This window comes from Durio zibethinus, unplaced genomic scaffold (assembly GCF_047325235.1).
Source record: "Durio zibethinus cultivar Kanyao isolate XHJ-2024 unplaced genomic scaffold, ASM4732523v1 HiC_scaffold_127, whole genome shotgun sequence".
NCBI lineage: Eukaryota > Viridiplantae > Streptophyta > Magnoliopsida > Malvales > Malvaceae > Durio > Durio zibethinus.
In genome coordinates, this window is record NW_028322750.1 from 42,501 (window position 1) to 61,724 (window position 19,224).

A 19,224-nucleotide genomic window follows, 5' to 3' on the forward strand; every position below is an offset into this window, starting at 1 on the left:
ATAATGAAGAAACTACTACTGAAACTAATAATGAAACTAATAATGAAACTAATAATGAAACTAATAATGAAACTAATAATGAAACTAAAAGAAATAATGAAATTAAAAGAAATAATGAAACTAATAATGAAACTAATAATGAAACTAATAATGAAACTAAAAGAAATAATGAAACTAAAAGAAATAATGAAACTAAAAGAAATAATGAAACTAATAATGAAACTAATAATGAAACTAATAATGAAACTAAAATAAAATACTTGCCTAAAATATATGATCCTTTCTTGCAGGGACCCTACCGCGGAAGAATCAAAAAATTGTTTTCACCTTTAAGTGAAAAAACAAACACGGATCCGTTTTGGATAAATAAGATTCATGTTATACTTCTTGCTACTGATTATTACGAATTTGAACAGACAATAGATACACTCAAATCATTATCAACAGAAAAAGAACTTTCTTTATTGACAGAAACAGAAGATGAACAGACAATAGATACACTCAAATCATTATCAACAGAAAAAGAACTTTCTTTATTGACAGAAACAGAAGATGAACAGACAATAGATACACTCAAATCATTATCAACAGAAAAAGAACTTTCTTTATTGACAGAAACAGAAGATGAACAGACAATAGATACACTCAAATCATTATCAACAGAAAAAGAACTTTCTTTATTGACAGAAACAGAAGATGAACAGACAATAGATACACTCAAATCATTATCAACAGAAAAAGAACTTTCTTTATTGACAGAAACAGAAGATGAACAGACAATAGATACACTCAAATCATTATCAACAGAAAAAGAACTTTCTTTATTGACAGAAACAGAAGATGAACAGGGAAATATCGATTCCGAGGATCGAGTCAAAATTTTGAAATTTTTATGCAATATAGTTATAACTAATCCCGACAATCAAACAATTATAAAAAAATCTAATGGAATAAAAGAAATAAGTAATGGAATAAAAGAAATAAGTAAAGAAGTTCCTCGATGGTCATACAAACTACTCGACATTTTCGAACAACACCATAGAGGAGGCGAGGAACACATGATAACAGATTATGCAATTCGTTCAAGAATCTTCCGGTACGCAATAGTTTTTTCTAAGGAGGAGTTAAAGGATGATTTTTTTCTACCAAACGATATAGAAAACGACCTATCTTTGATGGAATATTCGCCAGAACCGAATTTTCGTCGAGACATAATAAAAGGTGCCGTGCGTGCCCAAAGACGTAAAATAATTAATGGGGAACTGTTTCAATCAAATGTGCATTCCCCACTTTTTTTTGACAGAGTAGACAGCCTCTTCTTCAGAGTGTTCAGATCTTTGTATTCTGATATTTCTTGGCTGATAAAACTAATATCTCGAAATTGGATATGGAAAAACAAAGAATCACAAATTTCTGATTATACAGAAAATGAGGAGGACATAAGAGAAGAAGACGAAGAGATAAGAGAAAGCATAGAAAAGATACAAGAAAGAGACAAAGAGGAAGAAAAAAGAAGAGAAAGCATAGAAGAGATACAAAAAGGAGACAAAAAAGAGAAAGAAAAAAGAAGACAAGAGTCAGAGGCAGATGACTTCCTGCTGGACGCAGCAGAATTTTGGGATATCGTCTTTTTTGGTCAAGGACCAAGGGGCATCATGTTAATAGCCCAATCGATTTTTAGAAAATATATTCTATTACCTTCATTGATAATAGCTAAAAACATTGTCCGTATATTATTATTTCAAATTCCTGAGTGGTCCACGGATTTCAAGGGTTGGAAGCGAGAAATACATGTTAAATGCACTTATAATGGTCTTCAATTCTCCACAAAAGACTTTCCAAAAAATTGGTTATCAGAAGGTATCCAGATCAAGATCCTATATCCTTTTCGCCTGAAACCTTGGCGCGGATCTAAACTGAAACCCTCTCATAAAGATCCAATGAAAAAAAAGCATAAAGATCCAATGAAAAAAAAGCATAAAGATCCAATGAAAAAAAAGAAAGTTAAAAAGAATGATTTTTGCTTTTTAACAGCTTGTGGACTGGAAAGTGACTTACCTTGCGGTCCTCCTCGAAGACGGCCTTCGTTTTTTCAGCCTATTTTTAACGAACTAGAAAAAAAAAGTGAAAAATGGAAAATTTTTAAAAAAGGAAAAAAATTGTTTCGAAAAGTCTCAGGAGAAACAAAAATTCCATTTGTAAAGGGAATAATAAAAAAACTTTCAAAAAGAAATCCAGTTTTGGAGTTGAGAGAAGAATTGGGCGAAACTAAAAAAGATTTGGGCGAAACTAAAAAAGATTCGATAATCAGTAATAAGATGATTGACGAATCATCCCTTCAAATTCAATCTATGGAGCGGACAAATTATTCATTAACAGAAAAAAAGATAAAAGATCTGACTGAGAGAACAAACACAATCAAAAATCAAATAGAAAAAATTATAAAAGACAAGAAATTAGAATCATCAAAAAAATTTTGGAAAATATTAAAAAGAAGAAATATTCGATTAATCCGTAAATTCTATTTATTTATAAAACTTTTTATTCAAAAGATATACATAGATATTTTTCTATATATCATTAAATATATCATTAATATTCCAAGACCCAATCCACAACTTTTTCTTGAATCAACAAAAAAAATGATTGATAAATTCATTTACAATAATGAAGCAAATCAAGAAAGAATTAATAAACCAAATAAAAATACAATTCATTTTATTTCAACTATAAAAAATATAAAAAACTCACTTTCGAATATTAGAAATCAAAATGCAAAAGCTTTTTGTGACTTATCCTCCCTCTCACAAGCATATGTATTTTACAAATTATCACAAACCCAAGTTATTAAATTCAAACCTATCCTTCAATATCACGGAACATCTCTTTTTCTTAAAAATGAAATAAAAGATTATTTTGAAGAACAAGGAATATCTCATTCCCAATTAAAACATCATTATGGGTTAAGACAAAAAATCTCTGGAATAAAGGAATGGAAAAACTGGTTAAGGAGTCATTATCAATACGATTATCAATACGATTTAGTTCAGAGTATATGGCTTAGATTAGTACCAGAACAATGGCGAAATAGAGTCAATCAACACTATATGGCTCAAAATAAAGATTTAACAAAATGGGATTCAGATGAAAAAGAAAGATTAATACATTACGAAAAAAAAAATGATTTTCAAGCGAATTCATTACTGAATCAAGAATATAAACTGAATCAAGAACAAAAACGGAATCAAGAACAAAAATATAAAAAAGATAATTTTAAAAAACACTATAGATATAATTTATTATCATATATATTTATTATATATCAAGATATGAGGGACTCATATACTTATGGATCACCATTACAAGTAAATAAGAGGGAAGAGATTCCTTATAATTACAACATGGATAAACGAAAATTTTTTGATATATTGGGGGATATTCCTATCCATAATTATCTAACGGGGAAAACGGGGAAAACGGGGAAATTTTCGCATAGAAAATTTTTTAATTGGAGAATTCTTAATTTTTGTCTTAGAAATAAGACCGATATTGAGTCCTGGGTCGATACCAGTACCAAGAGTAAGAAGACCAGTACCAAGAGTAAGAAAACCAGTACCAAGAGTAAGAAAAATATTAAGACTGTGATTAATAATTTTAATAATTATCAAATATCGAATCTGGAACTTTGGTTCTTCCCAGAATTTGTGCTACTATATAATGCATATAAGGTTGAACCATGGATCATACCAATAAAACTACTTCTTTTCAATTTTAATTTTAATGGAAAAAAAGAGGATCTTGTATCAGATGCAAAAAAAAAAAGAAAATTTAGATCCGTTCTCTCAAATCAAGAAAAAGATGTTGAAGAAGATTATGGTAAATCATCCAATCAAGAAAAAGGTAAATCATCCAATCAAGAAAAAGGTAAATCATACAATCAAGAAAAAGATGTTGAAGAAGATTATGGTAAATCATCCAATCAAGAAAAAGGTAAATCATCCAATCAAGAAAAAGGTAAATCATACAATCAAGAAAAAGATGTTGAAGAAGATTATGGTAAATCATACAATGAAGAAAAAGGTAAATCATACAATCAAGAAAAAGATGTTGAAGAAGATTATGGTAAATCATACAATGAAGAAAAAGGTAAATCATACAATCAAGAAAAAGATGTTGAAGAAGATTATGGTAAATCATCCAATCAAGAAAAAGGTAAATCATACAATCAAGAAAAAGATGTTGAAGAAGATTATGGTAAATCATCCAATCAAGAAAAAGGTAAATCATACAATCAAGAAAAAGGTAAATCATCCAATCAAGAAAAAGGTAAATCATCCAATCAAGAAAAAGGTAAATCAGATCAAGAAAAAGGTAAATCAGACAATCAAGAAAAAGATGTTGAAGAAGATTCTGGTAAATCAAAAAAACATAGAAAGGAAGACGAGAGCAAGAGAGAAGCTCGTTTATTCCTACAAAAGTATTTGTATTTTCAATTCGGATGGGATGCTGATTCTTTCGATGAAAAAATAATCAAAAATATCAAAGCATATTCTTTCATTCTTGGCCTGATAAATATGAATGAAACTTTTCTATACTCTGTTAGAAGAGGAGGAACGAATCTGGATATTTTGATGGATTCGGCGGATAAGTTACTTTTAACTTATCAATACCTACTCAAAAAAGGAGTATTGATTATCGAACCAATTCGCCGGTATGTAGAAATTGATGGACAATTTATTCTATATCAAACTATAAGTATTTCATTGGTTCATAAAAATAAACATGAAATTAATCAAAGACGCAAAAAAAAAAAAAGACGCAAAAAAAAAAACTATATTGAAAAAAATAATTTTGATGAATCCATTGCAAGACATCAAAAAATGACTGAAAATAAAGACAAAAATCATTATGATTTGTTTATTCCTGAAAATATTTTATCCCCTAACCACCGGAGAGAATTGCGAATTCGAATTTCTTTCAATTCAAGGGATAAAAATGGTATGCATAGAAATCCAGTATTTTTAAATAATGTAAAAAACTGTGGTCAAGTTTTGAATAAAAACAAACATCTTGATAGTGATAAAAAGAAACTAATTAAATTAAAGTTCTTTCTTTGGCCCAATTATCGATTAGAAGATTTAGCTTGTATGAATCGCTATTGGTTTAATAGTAATAATGGCAGTCGTTTCAGTATGGTAAGGATACATAAGTATCCGCGTTTGAAAATTCGTCAATGGTACATTTTTCCATATATTATGATTGAAAACCGGATTGATTAATTTTATTTGAAAAAATTATAAAGTTCATAACGAACTTAAAATCATTGTGCATATTAAAATGAATGGTATTATTATTATTACTGATCAGTAAAATTCACATTCAAAAAAAGGGGGAGAGAAATTTTTGTTTTATGGTAAAAAATTCATTCATCTCAGTTATTTTTCAAGAAAAAAAAGAAGAAAACAAGGGGTCCGTTGAATTTCAAATAGTCAGTTTCACCAATAAGATACGAAGACTTACTTCACATTTGGAATTGCACAAAAAAGACTATTTATCTCAGAGAGGTCTACGTAAAATTCTAGGAAAACGTCAACGGCTTCTGTCTTATTTATCAAAGAAAAATAACATACGTTATAAAGAATTAATTAGTGAGTTGGATATTCGGGAATCAAAAAATCGTTAATTTGATTGAATTAGTCGATTTATTATATTTTTCATTTTGATGTACTTCTTTTCGTTTTCAACAATTCATGTAAGAATGAATCGAGGAAAAACTTATGAATCTATCAGCTACAGAAAAAGACCTTATGATAGTCAATATGGGACCTCACCACCCATCAATGCACGGTGTTCTTCGTCTCATCGTTACTCTAGATGGTGAAGATGTTGTTGACTGTGAACCAATATTAGGTTATTTACACAGAGGAATGGAAAAAATTGCGGAAAACCGAACAATTATACAATATTTGCCTTATGTAACACGTTGGGATTATTTAGCCACTATGTTCACGGAAGCAATAACCGTAAATGGACCAGAACAATTGGGCAATATTCAAGTCCCTAAAAGAGCCAGCTATATCAGAGTAATTATGTTGGAGTTGAGTCGTATAGCTTCTCATCTATTATGGCTTGGACCTTTTATGGCCGATATTGGTGCACAGACCCCCTTTTTCTATATTTTCAGAGAAAGAGAATTAGTATATGATCTATTCGAAGCTGCCACCGGTATGAGAATGATGCATAATTATTTTCGTATCGGAGGAGTAGCGGCCGATCTACCCTATGGCTGGATAGATAAATGTTTGGATTTCTGTGATTATTTTTTAACAGGAATTGTTGAATATCAAAAACTTATTACGCGAAATCCTATTTTTTTAGAACGAGTTGAAGGGGTAGGGGTTATTGGTGGAGAAGAAGCAATAAATTGGGGTCTATCCGGCCCAATGCTACGAGCCTCTGGAATCAAATGGGATCTTCGTAAAGTTGATCATTATGAGTGTTACGACGAATTTGATTGGGAAATCCAGTGGCAAAAAGAAGGAGATTCATTAGCTCGTTATTTAGTCCGAATCAGTGAAATGACGGAATCCATAAAAATAATTCAACAGGCCCTGGAAGGAATTCCGGGGGGTCCCTATGAGAATTTAGAAATCCGATGTTTTGATCGAGAAAGGGATCCAGAATGGAATGATTTTGAATATCGATTCATTAGTAAAAAACCTTCTCCTACATTTGAATTACCGAGACAAGAACTTTATGCGAGAATGGAAGCCCCAAAGGGAGAATTAGGAATTTTTCTGATAGGAGATCAAAGTGGTTTTCCTTGGAGATGGAAAATTCGCCCGCCGGGTTTTATCAATTTGCAAATTCTTCCTCAGTTAGTTAAAAGAATGAAATTGGCTGATATTATGACGATACTAGGTAGCATAGATATCATTATGGGAGAAGTTGATCGTTGAAATGATAATTTATACAACAGAAGTAGAAGATATCAATTCCTTTTACAGATTGGAATCCTTAAAAGAGGTCTATGGGATCATATGGATGTTTGTCCCTATTTTGACTCTTGTATTGGGAATCACAATAGGTGTACTAGTAATTGTATGGTTAGAAAGAGAAATATCTGCAGGAATACAACAACGTATTGGGCCTGAATACGCCGGCCCTTTGGGAATTCTTCAAGCTCTAGCAGATGGAACAAAACTGCTTTTCAAAGAGAATATTCTTCCATCTAGAGGAAATACTCGTTTATTCCGTATTGGACCGTCTATAGCAGTCATATCCATTTTACTAAGTTTTTCAGTAATTCCTTTTAGCTCTCGCCTTATTTTAGCCGATCTCAATATCGGTATTTTTTTATGGATTGCCATTTCAAGTATTGCTCCTGTTGGACTTCTTATGTCAGGATACGGATCAAATAATAAATATTCCTTTTTAGGTGGTCTGCGAGCTGCTGCTCAATCGATTAGTTATGAAATACCATTAACTCTATGTGTTTTATCAATATCTCTACGTGCGATTCGTTGAAATATAAACTTTTCTTTTCCCTATTCCTTTCGTTCTATAAAATAAGCTGAATGGATTGAATAGATATCTTCGTTATTTTATTATCCTTCAGGTTGATAAACTAAATTAGATAGTTATATATGAGTGAAAGAAAGCAGCTTATAAATTCGCAGTAAATTAAACAAAAAAAAATTTAATCTCATTTCCTATGTACAAGAGTTAAGTGGAAGAAAACATAAGTGGAAGAAGTCTTTACCCCAAGACGGGTTGATTAGTCAATCTAGCTTGAAGCGGGCTCAAAAGATCAACCGTATAGAGTTTTGGCTATCCTTTGTATAGATTCCCATACATGTATTGCCAAACCAAACGGGGGATTGAACAAAAAAATGAGTGGATGGTTAGGAACACCAAAATACACAAAGGATTAGTAATGGAGATTATGTAAATTATATAAAAAGGATATTTCTGGATAACATAAAAAGAATACTAATTGGGGCTTTAAATTAGTAGAAATGAGTAGGCAGTACTACCCACGATTCCGGTCCAGAGTATGCTCCTATCCACCGATTAAAGTAATGACTATCAGGAACGAAATAATCCTTTACTATTTTTTAGTTTAAGCCCCCATTCGTAATTTTCTCAGATCAGAAAGAAGAATAGGAACGAAAAAGAAAGAATAAAAAATAAATATTTTTTTTTTTTTTATTCTTTCTTTCATATATATAGAGAGATATAATCTGTGTCATGATTTATGAGCTAATGTAATATTTAATTTTTTTCGTAATCGAAAACAATGGGTTGAAATATCTATTGATATTTCTACAAGAAGTATTTTATTGAAGGCTTAAGTTATTACTCAACAAATAAAAATTGAAATTAGTAACGGGCGAGATCAATTCAGAAGCACTTTTTTTATTCTTCATAATATAGCAGACAGAATTCCATTGGTATAATTTTGGACCTTCCAATCCATTTTTTCTCTATCTATTCTACAACCATACGAAGAGAAATAATACTGATTCGGTCCTTAAATTTATTTGTGACCCACGAGGAGCCGTATGAGTTGAAAACCTCATGTACGGTTTTGGACTAGCGATGGGAACAGTGATGTTATCATCGACTATAATTATCTAACAGCTCAAGTACAGTTGATATAGTTGAGGCGCAATCAAAATATGGGGTTTGGGGATGGAATTTGTGGCGTCAGCCAATAGGGTTTATCGTTTTTCTAATTTCTTCTCTAGCAGAATGTGAGAGATTACCTTTTGATTTACCAGAAGCCGAGGAAGAATTAGTAGCAGGGTATCAAACCGAATATTCGGGTATCAAATTTGGTTTATTTTATGTTGCTTCCTATCTAAATCTATTACTTTCTTCCTTATTTGTAACAGTTCTTTACTTGGGGGGTTGGAATATTTCCATTCCGTACGTATTCGTCCCTGAGCTATTTGAAATAAATAAAATGAATGGAATCTTTGGAACGACAATTGGTATCTTTATTACATTAGCTAAAACTTATTTGTTTTTGTTTATTTCTATCGCAACAAGATGGACTTTACCTAGGTTAAGAATGGACCAATTATTAAATCTTGGATGGAAATTTCTTTTACCCATTTCTCTCGGTAATCTATTATTAACAACTTCTTTCCAACTTCTTTCACTGTAAAGAAAAAAAGAATACGAGATTCATGACTTGGTTCAAACAAGAGAAAGAAACAAACATAAAATTATTCATAGATATTCACGATATGTTCCCTATGGTAACTGGGTTCATGAATTATGGCCACCAAACAGTCCGAGCAGCAAGGTACATTGGTCAAGGTTTCATGATTACCTTATCCCACGCAAATCGTTTACCTGTAACTATTCAATACCCTTATGAAAAATTAATCGCATCAGAGCGTTTCCGTGGGCGAATCCATTTTGAATTTGATAAATGCATTGCTTGTGAAGTATGTGTTCGTGTATGCCCTATAGATCTGCCTGTTGTTGATTGGAAATTTGAAACGGATATTAGAAAAAAACGATTGCTTAATTACAGTATTGATTTCGGAATTTGTATATTTTGTGGTAACTGCGTTGAGTATTGTCCAACAAATTGTTTATCAATGACTGAAGAATATGAACTTTCTACTTACGACCGTCACGAATTGAATTATAATCAAATTGCTTTGGGCCGTTTACCAATGTCAGTAATTGACGATTATACAATTCGAACAATTTTGAATTCGCCTCAAAGAAAAACTGAGTAAGTAAACCTCCTATTCTATTAAAGAGAAATTTCCAATTCTTTTAAGGTTCCGTTTTGGTTTAAGTTAAAAGAATATTTGGTTTGACTTAAAAGAATGAGGCCTTTACTCTTTGTTTGGTCAATAAATAAAAATTCAATTACAAATTAACTGGTTGATAAGAATTTCGAATTCATTTTTCTTGAAAATCTATTAATATATTCGTAATTATTTCGAAATATATAGTTTCAAAAAACAAAATACCCTTTCGAACCGAACAAAAAAAAAGAATTAAAAACGAAACAATAATTGTACTTAGATCAATTCACACCTAATAGATTAGGATTTTATTCAATTAGGAACGTATCATAAAAAAAAAATTCCTGGTCGGGTCAATAAGATCATGAAAAGCATTTCGATTTATTTATCTCTTATTTTACATATAATGGATTTGCCTGGACCAATACACGATTTTCTTTTAGTTTTTCTGGGATCGGGTCTTATATTAGGGGGCCTGGGAGTGGTATTACTTACCAATCCAATTTTTTCTGCCTTTTCATTGGGATTGGTTCTTGTTTGTATATCCTTATTCTATATTCTCTCAAATTCTCATTTTGTAGCTGCTGCCCAGCTTCTTATTTATGTGGGAGCCATAAATGTTTTAATCCTATTTGCTGTGATGTTCATGAATGGTTCAGAATATTATAAAAATTTTAATCTGTGGACCATTGGGAATGGCCTTACTTCGTTGATTTGTACAAGTATTCTTGTTTCGCTAATTACTACTATATTAGATACATCATGGTACGGGATTATTTGGACTACAAGATCAAACCAAATTATAGAACAAGATTTGATAAGTAATAGTCAACAAATTGGAATTCATTTAGCAACAGATTTTTTTCTTCCATTTGAATTCATTTCACTAATTCTTTTAGTTGCTTTGATAGGTGCAATTGCTGTGGCTCGTCAGTAATAAATCTTTCTAACTAGGAATAGCAAGCAATCCAAATTAAACTTTTTTCTGTCTTATCGCATCTATTTTCCTTGAATTCTTGTTCGTGTATAAAATATAAAATAGAAATTCGTTTATTCGAGATATTTCCAATATATTCTTTTTGTTATATTCTATTCTAGTCAATCAAATCCGTTGAATTATTGTTCATATTAAAATGAATCGAAATTGATAAGGAGTTGGTCAATGATGCTCGAACATATACTTGTTTTGAGTGCCTATTTATTTTCTATCGGTATTTATGGATTGATCACGAGTCGAAATATGGTTCGGGCCCTTATGTGTCTTGAACTTATACTGAATGCGGTTAATATAAATTTTGTAACATTTTCTGATTTTTTTGATAGTCGGCAATTAAAAGGAAATATTTTATCAATTTTTGTTATAGCTATTGCAGCCGCTGAAGCAGCTATTGGATCAGCTATTGTTTCCTCAATTTATCGTAACAGAAAATCAACGCGTATCAATCAATCAACTTTGTTGAATAAGTAATATTAATAATATTAAATTATAAGATTCACCAATTTGAATTAGCATGTCCAATATGTTGGAATCTACATCATGTTTTCGAAAACGTAAGAAATCAAAGTATCTTGGTCCTTTCTTATGAGTTGATCCCGAAGGAAATTGATTAGAAAATTTCTGGTAAATCGTTGATTCATCTGGTGTTTAACTATAATGATTCATTTACAAGTTTACTAGATTGAAATTTTATGATGTTCAAAAAATTATAGATCCCATGTCACATTCAGTAAAAATTTATGATACATGTATAGGGTGTACTCAATGTGTCCGAGCCTGCCCCACCGATGTGTTAGAAATGATACCTTGGGATGGATGTAAAGCTAAGCAAATTGCTTCCGCTCCAAGAACAGAAGACTGTGTTGGTTGTAAGAGATGTGAATCCGCTTGTCCAACAGATTTCTTGAGCGTTCGAGTTTATTTATGGCATGAAACAACTCGAAGTATGGGTCTAGCTTATTGATACGTTCCCGAAAACCCCACTTGAATACATTTTGAATCCATTTTATTTTTTTTTTACTGAAAAAACCCGTGCTCAAAAAAAATCTTTTTTGAGCACGGGTTTTTCTGGTCCAAGTGCATCTTGTCTTTACCACGAATTATTTTCCTTGGTTAACAATAATTGTAGTTTTACCAATATCTGCAGGTTCTTTAATTTTCTTTCTTCCTCATAGAGGAAATAAGCTAATTAAGTGGTATACTATGTGTATATGCATATTTGAACTCCTTCTAACAACCTATGCATTTTGTTATCATTTCCGATTGGACGATCCATTAATCCAGCTGGAGGAAGATTATAAATGGATAAATTTTTTTGATTTTTACTGGAGATTGGGAATAGATGGACTTTCTATAGGGCCCATTTTACTGACAGGATTTATCACTACTTTAGCTACTTTGGCGGCTTGGCCAGTTACTCGAGATTCGCGATTATTCCATTTCTTGATGCTAGCAATGTACAGTGGTCAAATAGGATCATTTTCTTCTCGAGACCTTTTACTTTTTTTCATCATGTGGGAGTTCGAATTAATTCCCGTTTATCTACTTCTATCCATGTGGGGGGGAAAGAAACGTCTGTACTCGGCTACAAAATTTATTTTGTACACTGCGGGGGGTTCCATTTTTTTATTAATAGGAGTTTTGGGTATCGGTTTATACGGTTCTAATGAACCAACATTAAATTTTGAAACATTAGCTAATCAATCGTATCCTGTCGCACTGGAAATCATATTCTATATTGGATTTCTTATTGCTTTTGCTGTCAAATCGCCGATTATACCCTTACATACGTGGTTACCAGACACCCATGGGGAGGCACATTACAGTACTTGTATGCTTCTAGCCGGAATTTTATTAAAAATGGGAGCGTATGGATTAGTTCGCATCAATATGGAATTATTACCCCACGCTCATTCCATATTTTCTCCCTGGTTGATAATAGTGGGTACAATGCAAATAATTTATGCAGCTTCAACATCTCTTGGTCAACGGAATTTAAAAAAAAGAATAGCCTATTCCTCCGTATCTCATATGGGTTTCATAATTATAGGAATTGGCTCTATAACTGATACGGGACTCAACGGAGCTATTTTACAAATAATATCTCATGGATTTATCGGTGCTGCACTTTTTTTCTTGGCAGGAACGAGTTATGATAGAATGCGTCTTTTTTATCTCGACGAAATGGGTGGAATGGCTATTCCGATTCCAAAAATATTTACGATGTTCAGTATCTTATCGATGGCTTCTCTTGCATTACCGGGCATGAGTGGTTTTGTTGCAGAGTTGATAGTCTTTTTTGGAATAATTACCAGCCAAAAATATTTTTTAATGCCAAAAATACTAATTACTTTCGTAATGTCAATTGGAATGATATTAACTCCTATTTATTCATTATCTATGTCACGTCAAATGTTCTATGGATACAAGCTATTTAATGCTCAAAGTTCTTATTTTTTTGATTCTGGACCACGAGAGTTATTTGTTTCGATCTCTATCTTTCTACCAGTAATAGGTATTGGTATTTATCCGGATTTTGTCCTCTCATTATCAGGTGAGAAGGTCGAAACTATTCTATATAATTATTTTTATAGATAGTTTTGATGAATAAAACAAAAAATCAAAAAGTAATCCTATGATTTTTAAAATTGTTCGTTGTACAGTGAAAAAAAAAAGAAAGAAGTCTTTTTTCTTCTCTTAAGTTTAAGTTAAGTAAAAAAAGGTAAAAGAATTAAATTGAATTTTAATCAGACATCTTTGGCTTTTGTTAGAACCTTTTGAATCAAGTAGTGGAGTGATTCAAAAGGTTCTTGACAGCTTACAATAAGTTTTCTTATATATACGCTGTCCTATCTTAGTATTTGTTAGGCTTAGCCTTTTTATTCAATTCAATTAGATGTTAATGTAAATGAACCATAACTATGTAAACCTATTCCTAATAGATTGACCCCAAAATAGCATATCCAAATTATAAGAAATCCCATAGAAGCCACAAGTGCGGAATTTACACCTTCCAAATTTTTATTTGTTCGGGTATGTAAATAAATCGCGAATACGGTCCAAGTAATAAATGCCCAAGTTTCCTTTGGGTCCCAATTCCAATATGATCCCCACGCCTCATTAGCCCATACGGCTCCCGAAAGAATTCCTATGGTTAAAAAGATAAACCCGAGACTAATAATACGATAACTCCAACGATCCAATTGTTGAGTCAATTGATACCTGTAAAAATTTTTAGAAGAAAGAAAATAAGTGTTTAATAAAACATTGCTTCTTTCATTCATGTATTGGATTTCGCCAAACGAAAATGACTGATTTAATAAATTATTGTTTTTACCAATAATTTTTATGGCTTTTCGAAATGTAATGACTAGAAGAGCTACTGATAATAATGATCCACATAAAAGAGCTGCATAGCCTAATACCATCATACTTACGTGCATCATTAACCACTGGGATTGGAGAGCAGGCGCTAATATTGCGGATTGATGCATTTTGGTTAAAAGACCCGAAGTGGCAAAGCCTTGGGTAAAAATAACACTTGGTGCGGTTATTGCGCTTAAATCATTTTTACGCTTTTTAAAATAGTAAACCATATGAATAAGGGAGAAACCCCATGAAAGAAAGATTAATGATTCATATAAATCACTTAATGGGAAATGTCCTGAATAAATCCAACGAGTGACTAATAATCCTGTTATACAGAAAAAGGTAACTATCATGCCCTTTTCTGATGAATCATATAGTCCTACGACTTCATCGACTAATAAGAATAAGGTTAAAAAATGAATTGTAATTACAATTGAAACGACCGAAAAGGATATATGAGTTAATATATGCTCTAAAGTTGAAAAAATCATAAGAATTCTGAAAAAAGCGAGGGTTTCTAGATTTTATGGAATGGAAATCAGGAATTAAATTCATTATAGGACTTATTCTATCTCTTTTAGAAGATACTATGCCGCTACTCGGACTCGAACCGAGATGCTCTAGCACTGCTTCCTAAGAGCAGCGTGTCTACCGATTTCACCATAGCGGCTTGCTCGAAATCATAATAAGCCATTTTTTATTCAATCGTCGAGATTGAAGGTGAAGGGGTCAATTCAATGTAAAATGTAAAAGAAGCATTTAATTTAAATTGATGAATAAAAACTCGTTTAAATAGCAATTTGAAGGTTCAAAAAGAATCTTTATTATTTATCGTTTTATTTAATTATCCTTTTTTTTATTTAATATTTAATTTAATATTTAATTATTTCAACAGAGATTTTATAGTTTGTGTTTTCCTAAAAGAGAACTCCTCTATTGTAACTAAACTAACTAGTTGTAACTTCAATTCATAGATAGAATTCAACAAAAAAATGTTCTTTATCATTTTAATTTTTTAATGATTCATCTCTCATTCTTTTATATGATTTTTATGAATCTATAAAAAAAAAAATGCTTATCAATTGAATGAATAAATGAATGAAAAAATATTATTTTTAGAGATCACAATTTCAGCACCACATCCAATGATTTCAAAAGATTTATGTAATTTGCATAGCTTTGTATTAATCGTTAGGATTTTGCGTTTTAAGGATTTATCAAACCAACTAGATATTGGGTTGTACACGTTACGTTATATAAAAAGCGTTTCGATTCCTGTCATAATTGTACCATACTTCAAAAAAGTATTTCGAATTTCGAATTCTAAAAATATGTCTTGATTCATCTTCTTATACAAACATAGAATTTTTTTAGATCATTTTAAATTGATACATTATTTGTATATCCACTAAATTATAAAGGGAGTTTTCTCAATTGGGTTGAAAGCAAGGGAAGGATATATAGTAATTCAGAGAAATAATGATTCATAAAGTTACAAAATTGAAACTTAATGGATTAGTTTCAACAACCCAGTTAAAGCTCTTATATATATGTGCTCCGATATAGCTATAGTATAAATATACAAATTTTTATTATTTAATTATTTAATTATTTATTATTATAAATTGAAATTGAATATTATAAAAATAACAAATTATTATAACACTAAGATACCAAATGGGGCGATGGGGAAAATGAGAATCCCCATCCCGGAAATGAAAAAAAAAAAGATATTCAAAAAAGAAAACCTTTGTATCTTATTCGAGTTAAACCAATTCAGATTAAAAAAAAATTATTTGTCGTACAAAAAAACTTTTTGAATTACCCGTAAAAATAGATCTCGATAATGAAAAAGCTTTCAACGCCGCCCAATATCCTTTCTTTTTCCAAACATTTTTTCGAATACGCTTTTTTGATGTAGAAGTACGTTTTTTTGGAACTGCCATTCAAAAAAAAGGTTATTTAGTGCTATAGTTGGATGTCAAAGACATCTATTTTTAAAACAAAATGATCGGTGTCTTTATGTCATTATTTATCTATTCCTATAGATTTTCTAGATTAATAGATTTTCTAGATTATAATTATCTATATACTACTATATAAATTTCATAAGAACTAAATAGAGATGGGAAAATAACATAAAATGCTTCTATTCTAGAAAAAAAAAAAAAAAAAAATATGATATAACCTTTTTTTATTTATATTCCATACACTATCCAGAAAAAAAGAAGAATTTGTATTTAATTTATTGGTACCTTTCTTTTTTATATCTCCATTCAAATCTATAGGATAGATTAGGATCTATTATGATATATAAATTGAATTGATGAAATCAAAAAAACGTAAAAAAGAGTCTTTCCTTCTCTATCTCTGCCTATTTTTTTTGTCGTCCTACATTTATAATTTATACATCTCCATTTATACACGAAAAATACATCAAAACAAAAAAATGTAAAAAAACCATTTTATTTACCTAATAAAAAACAAACTTGAATTTTTTTCTATTAATTGGTAATTGGTCAAGCTCGAAGAGAGAGTATGCCCAATTTTCATTTTCAATCAAATTCGAATGAGACTCGTAATTAATCTGTTAAAGGATACATAATTTTGAAAAAAAAAAAGAATATTTTTTTTTTCCATTAGTAACTCGGTGATATCATTTGATTACTTCTAACTTCGAAATTTGAATATTTTTGAAATATTTGAGAAAGATTAAAAGATTAATAATAGAAAATTCCAGTTAACTTTGTAATATCTTGATTGTATTATTGCTCCCTTTCCATCAAAAGAGATAAGAGCCGGTGAATCAGAAACGATTAATTAAGAAAGAATAAGAAAAAAGTTTTTATGGAGCATACATATCAATATTCATGGATCATACCTTTTGTGCCACTTCCAATTCCTATTTTAATAGGAATGGGACTCCTACTTTTTCCGACGGCAACAAAAAATCTTCGTCGTATGTGGGCTTTTCCCAATATTTTATTGTTAAGTATAGTTATGATTTTTTCGGTCGATCTGTCTATTCAGCAAATAAATAGAAGTTCTATCTATCAATATGGATGGTCTTGGACCATCAATAATGATTTTTCTTTCGAGTTTGGCTACTTTATTGATTCACTTACCTCTATTATGTCAATATTAATCACTACTGTTGGAATTTTTGTTCTTATTTATAGTGACAATTATATGTCTCATGATCAAGGATATTTGAGATTTTTTGCTTATATGAGTTTATTCAATACTTCAATGTTGGGATTAGTTACTAGTTCTAATTTGATACAAATTTATATTTTTTGGGAATTGGTTGGAATGTGTTCTTATCTATTAATAGGGTTTTGGTTCACACGACCTGTTGCGGCAAACGCTTGTCAAAAAGCGTTTGTAACTAATCGGATAGGCGATTTTGGTTTATTATTAGGAATCTTAGGTTTTTATTGGATAACGGGAAGTTTCGAATTTCAAGATTTGTTCGAAATATTTAATAACGTGATTTATAATAATGAGGTTCATTTTTTATTTGTTACTTTATGTGCCTCTTTATTATTTGCCGGCGCAGTTGCTAAATCTGCGCAGTTTCCCCTTCATGTATGGTTACCTGATGCCATGGAGGGGCCTACTCCTATTTCGGCTCTTATACATGCTGCCACTATGGTAGCAGCGGGAATTTTTCTTGTAGCCCGCCTTCTTCCTCTTTTCATAGTTATACCTTACATAATGAATCTAATATCTTTGATAGGTATAATAACAGTATTATTAGGGGCTACTTTAGCTCTTGCTCAAAAAGATATTAAGAGGGGTTTAGCCTATTCTACAATGTCCCAACTGGGTTATATGATGGTAGCTCTAGGTATGGGGTCTTATCGAGCCGCTTTATTTCATTTGATTACTCATGCTTATTCGAAGGCATTGTTGTTTTTAGGATCCGGATCCATTATTCATTCCATGGAAGCTATTGTTGGATATTCTCCAGATAAAAGCCAGAATATGGTTTTTATGGGCGGTTTAAGAAAGCATGTGCCAATTACACAAATTGCTTTTTTAGTGGGTACACTTTCTCTTTGTGGTATTCCACCCCTTGCTTGTTTTTGGTCCAAAGATGAAATTCTTAGTGACAGTTGGTTGTATTCACCGATTTTTGCAATAATAGCTTGGTCCACGGCCGGATTAACAGCATTTTATATGTTTCGGATCTATTTACTTACTTTTGAAGGACATTTAAACATTAATTTTCAAAATTATAGTGGCAAAAAAGGTAGCTCCTTCTATTCAATAAAACTATGGGGTAAAAAAGAAGAGCAAACAATGATTAACAGAAATTTTCCTTTATCCCCTTTATTAACAATGAATAATTTATTAACAATGAATAATAATGAGAAGCCATATAGAATTGGTGGTAATGTAAAAAAAGGGGCTCTTATTACTATTACGAATTTTGGCTACAAGAAGGCTTTTTCTTATCCTCATGAATCGGATAATACTATGTTATTTCCTATGCTTATACTGGTTCTATTTACTTTTTTTGTTGGAGCCATAGCAATTCCTTTTAATCAAGAAGGAATACATTTGGATATATTATCCAAATTATTAACTCCATCTATAAATCTTTTACATCAAAATTCAAATGATTTTGAGGATTGGTATCAATTTTTAACAAATGCAACTTTTTCAGTGAGTATAGCTTGTTTTGGAATATTTACAGCATTCCTTTTATATAAGCCTTTTTATTCATCTTTACAAAATTTGAACTTACTAAATTCGTTTGCAAAAAGGGGTCCTAAAAGAATTTTCTTGGATAAAATAATATATTTGATATACGATTGGTCATATAATCGTGGTTACATAGATACGTTTTATTCAATATCCTTAACAAAAGGTATAAGAGGATTGTCCGAACTAACTCATTTTTTTGATAGGCGAGTAATCGATGGAATTACAAATGGAGTAGGCATTACAAGTTTTTTTGTAGGAGAAAGTATAAAATATGTAGGGGGAAGTCGCATCTCTTTTTATCTATTGTTGTATTTATTTTATGTATTCATTTTTTTAGTAATTTACTACTTTATTTTAAAATTTTCATTTTTA

General features: G+C 30.9%; 1 protein-coding gene across 1 annotated transcript; it reads left to right on the forward strand.

Moving 5' to 3' along the window:
- Positions 1 to 5,343: 5,343 nt before the first annotated feature.
- Positions 5,344 to 10,010, forward strand: LOC149509688 (NAD(P)H-quinone oxidoreductase subunit H, chloroplastic). The gene is made up of 2 exons (XM_089757678.1): positions 5,344 to 7,513; positions 8,634 to 10,010. The coding sequence occupies exon 1, from the start codon at positions 5,778 to 5,780 to the stop codon at positions 6,957 to 6,959; it is 1,182 nt and encodes a 393-aa protein (XP_089613804.1). The 5' UTR covers positions 5,344 to 5,777; the 3' UTR covers positions 6,960 to 7,513; positions 8,634 to 10,010.
- The last annotated feature ends 9,214 nt before the right edge of the window (positions 10,011 to 19,224 follow it).

Bases quoted from the DNA above. Each gene is read 5' to 3' on its own strand.
- LOC149509688 (XM_089757678.1), top strand. From the start codon at position 5,778: ATGAATCTATCAGCTACAGAAAAAGACCTTATGATAGTCAATATGGGA.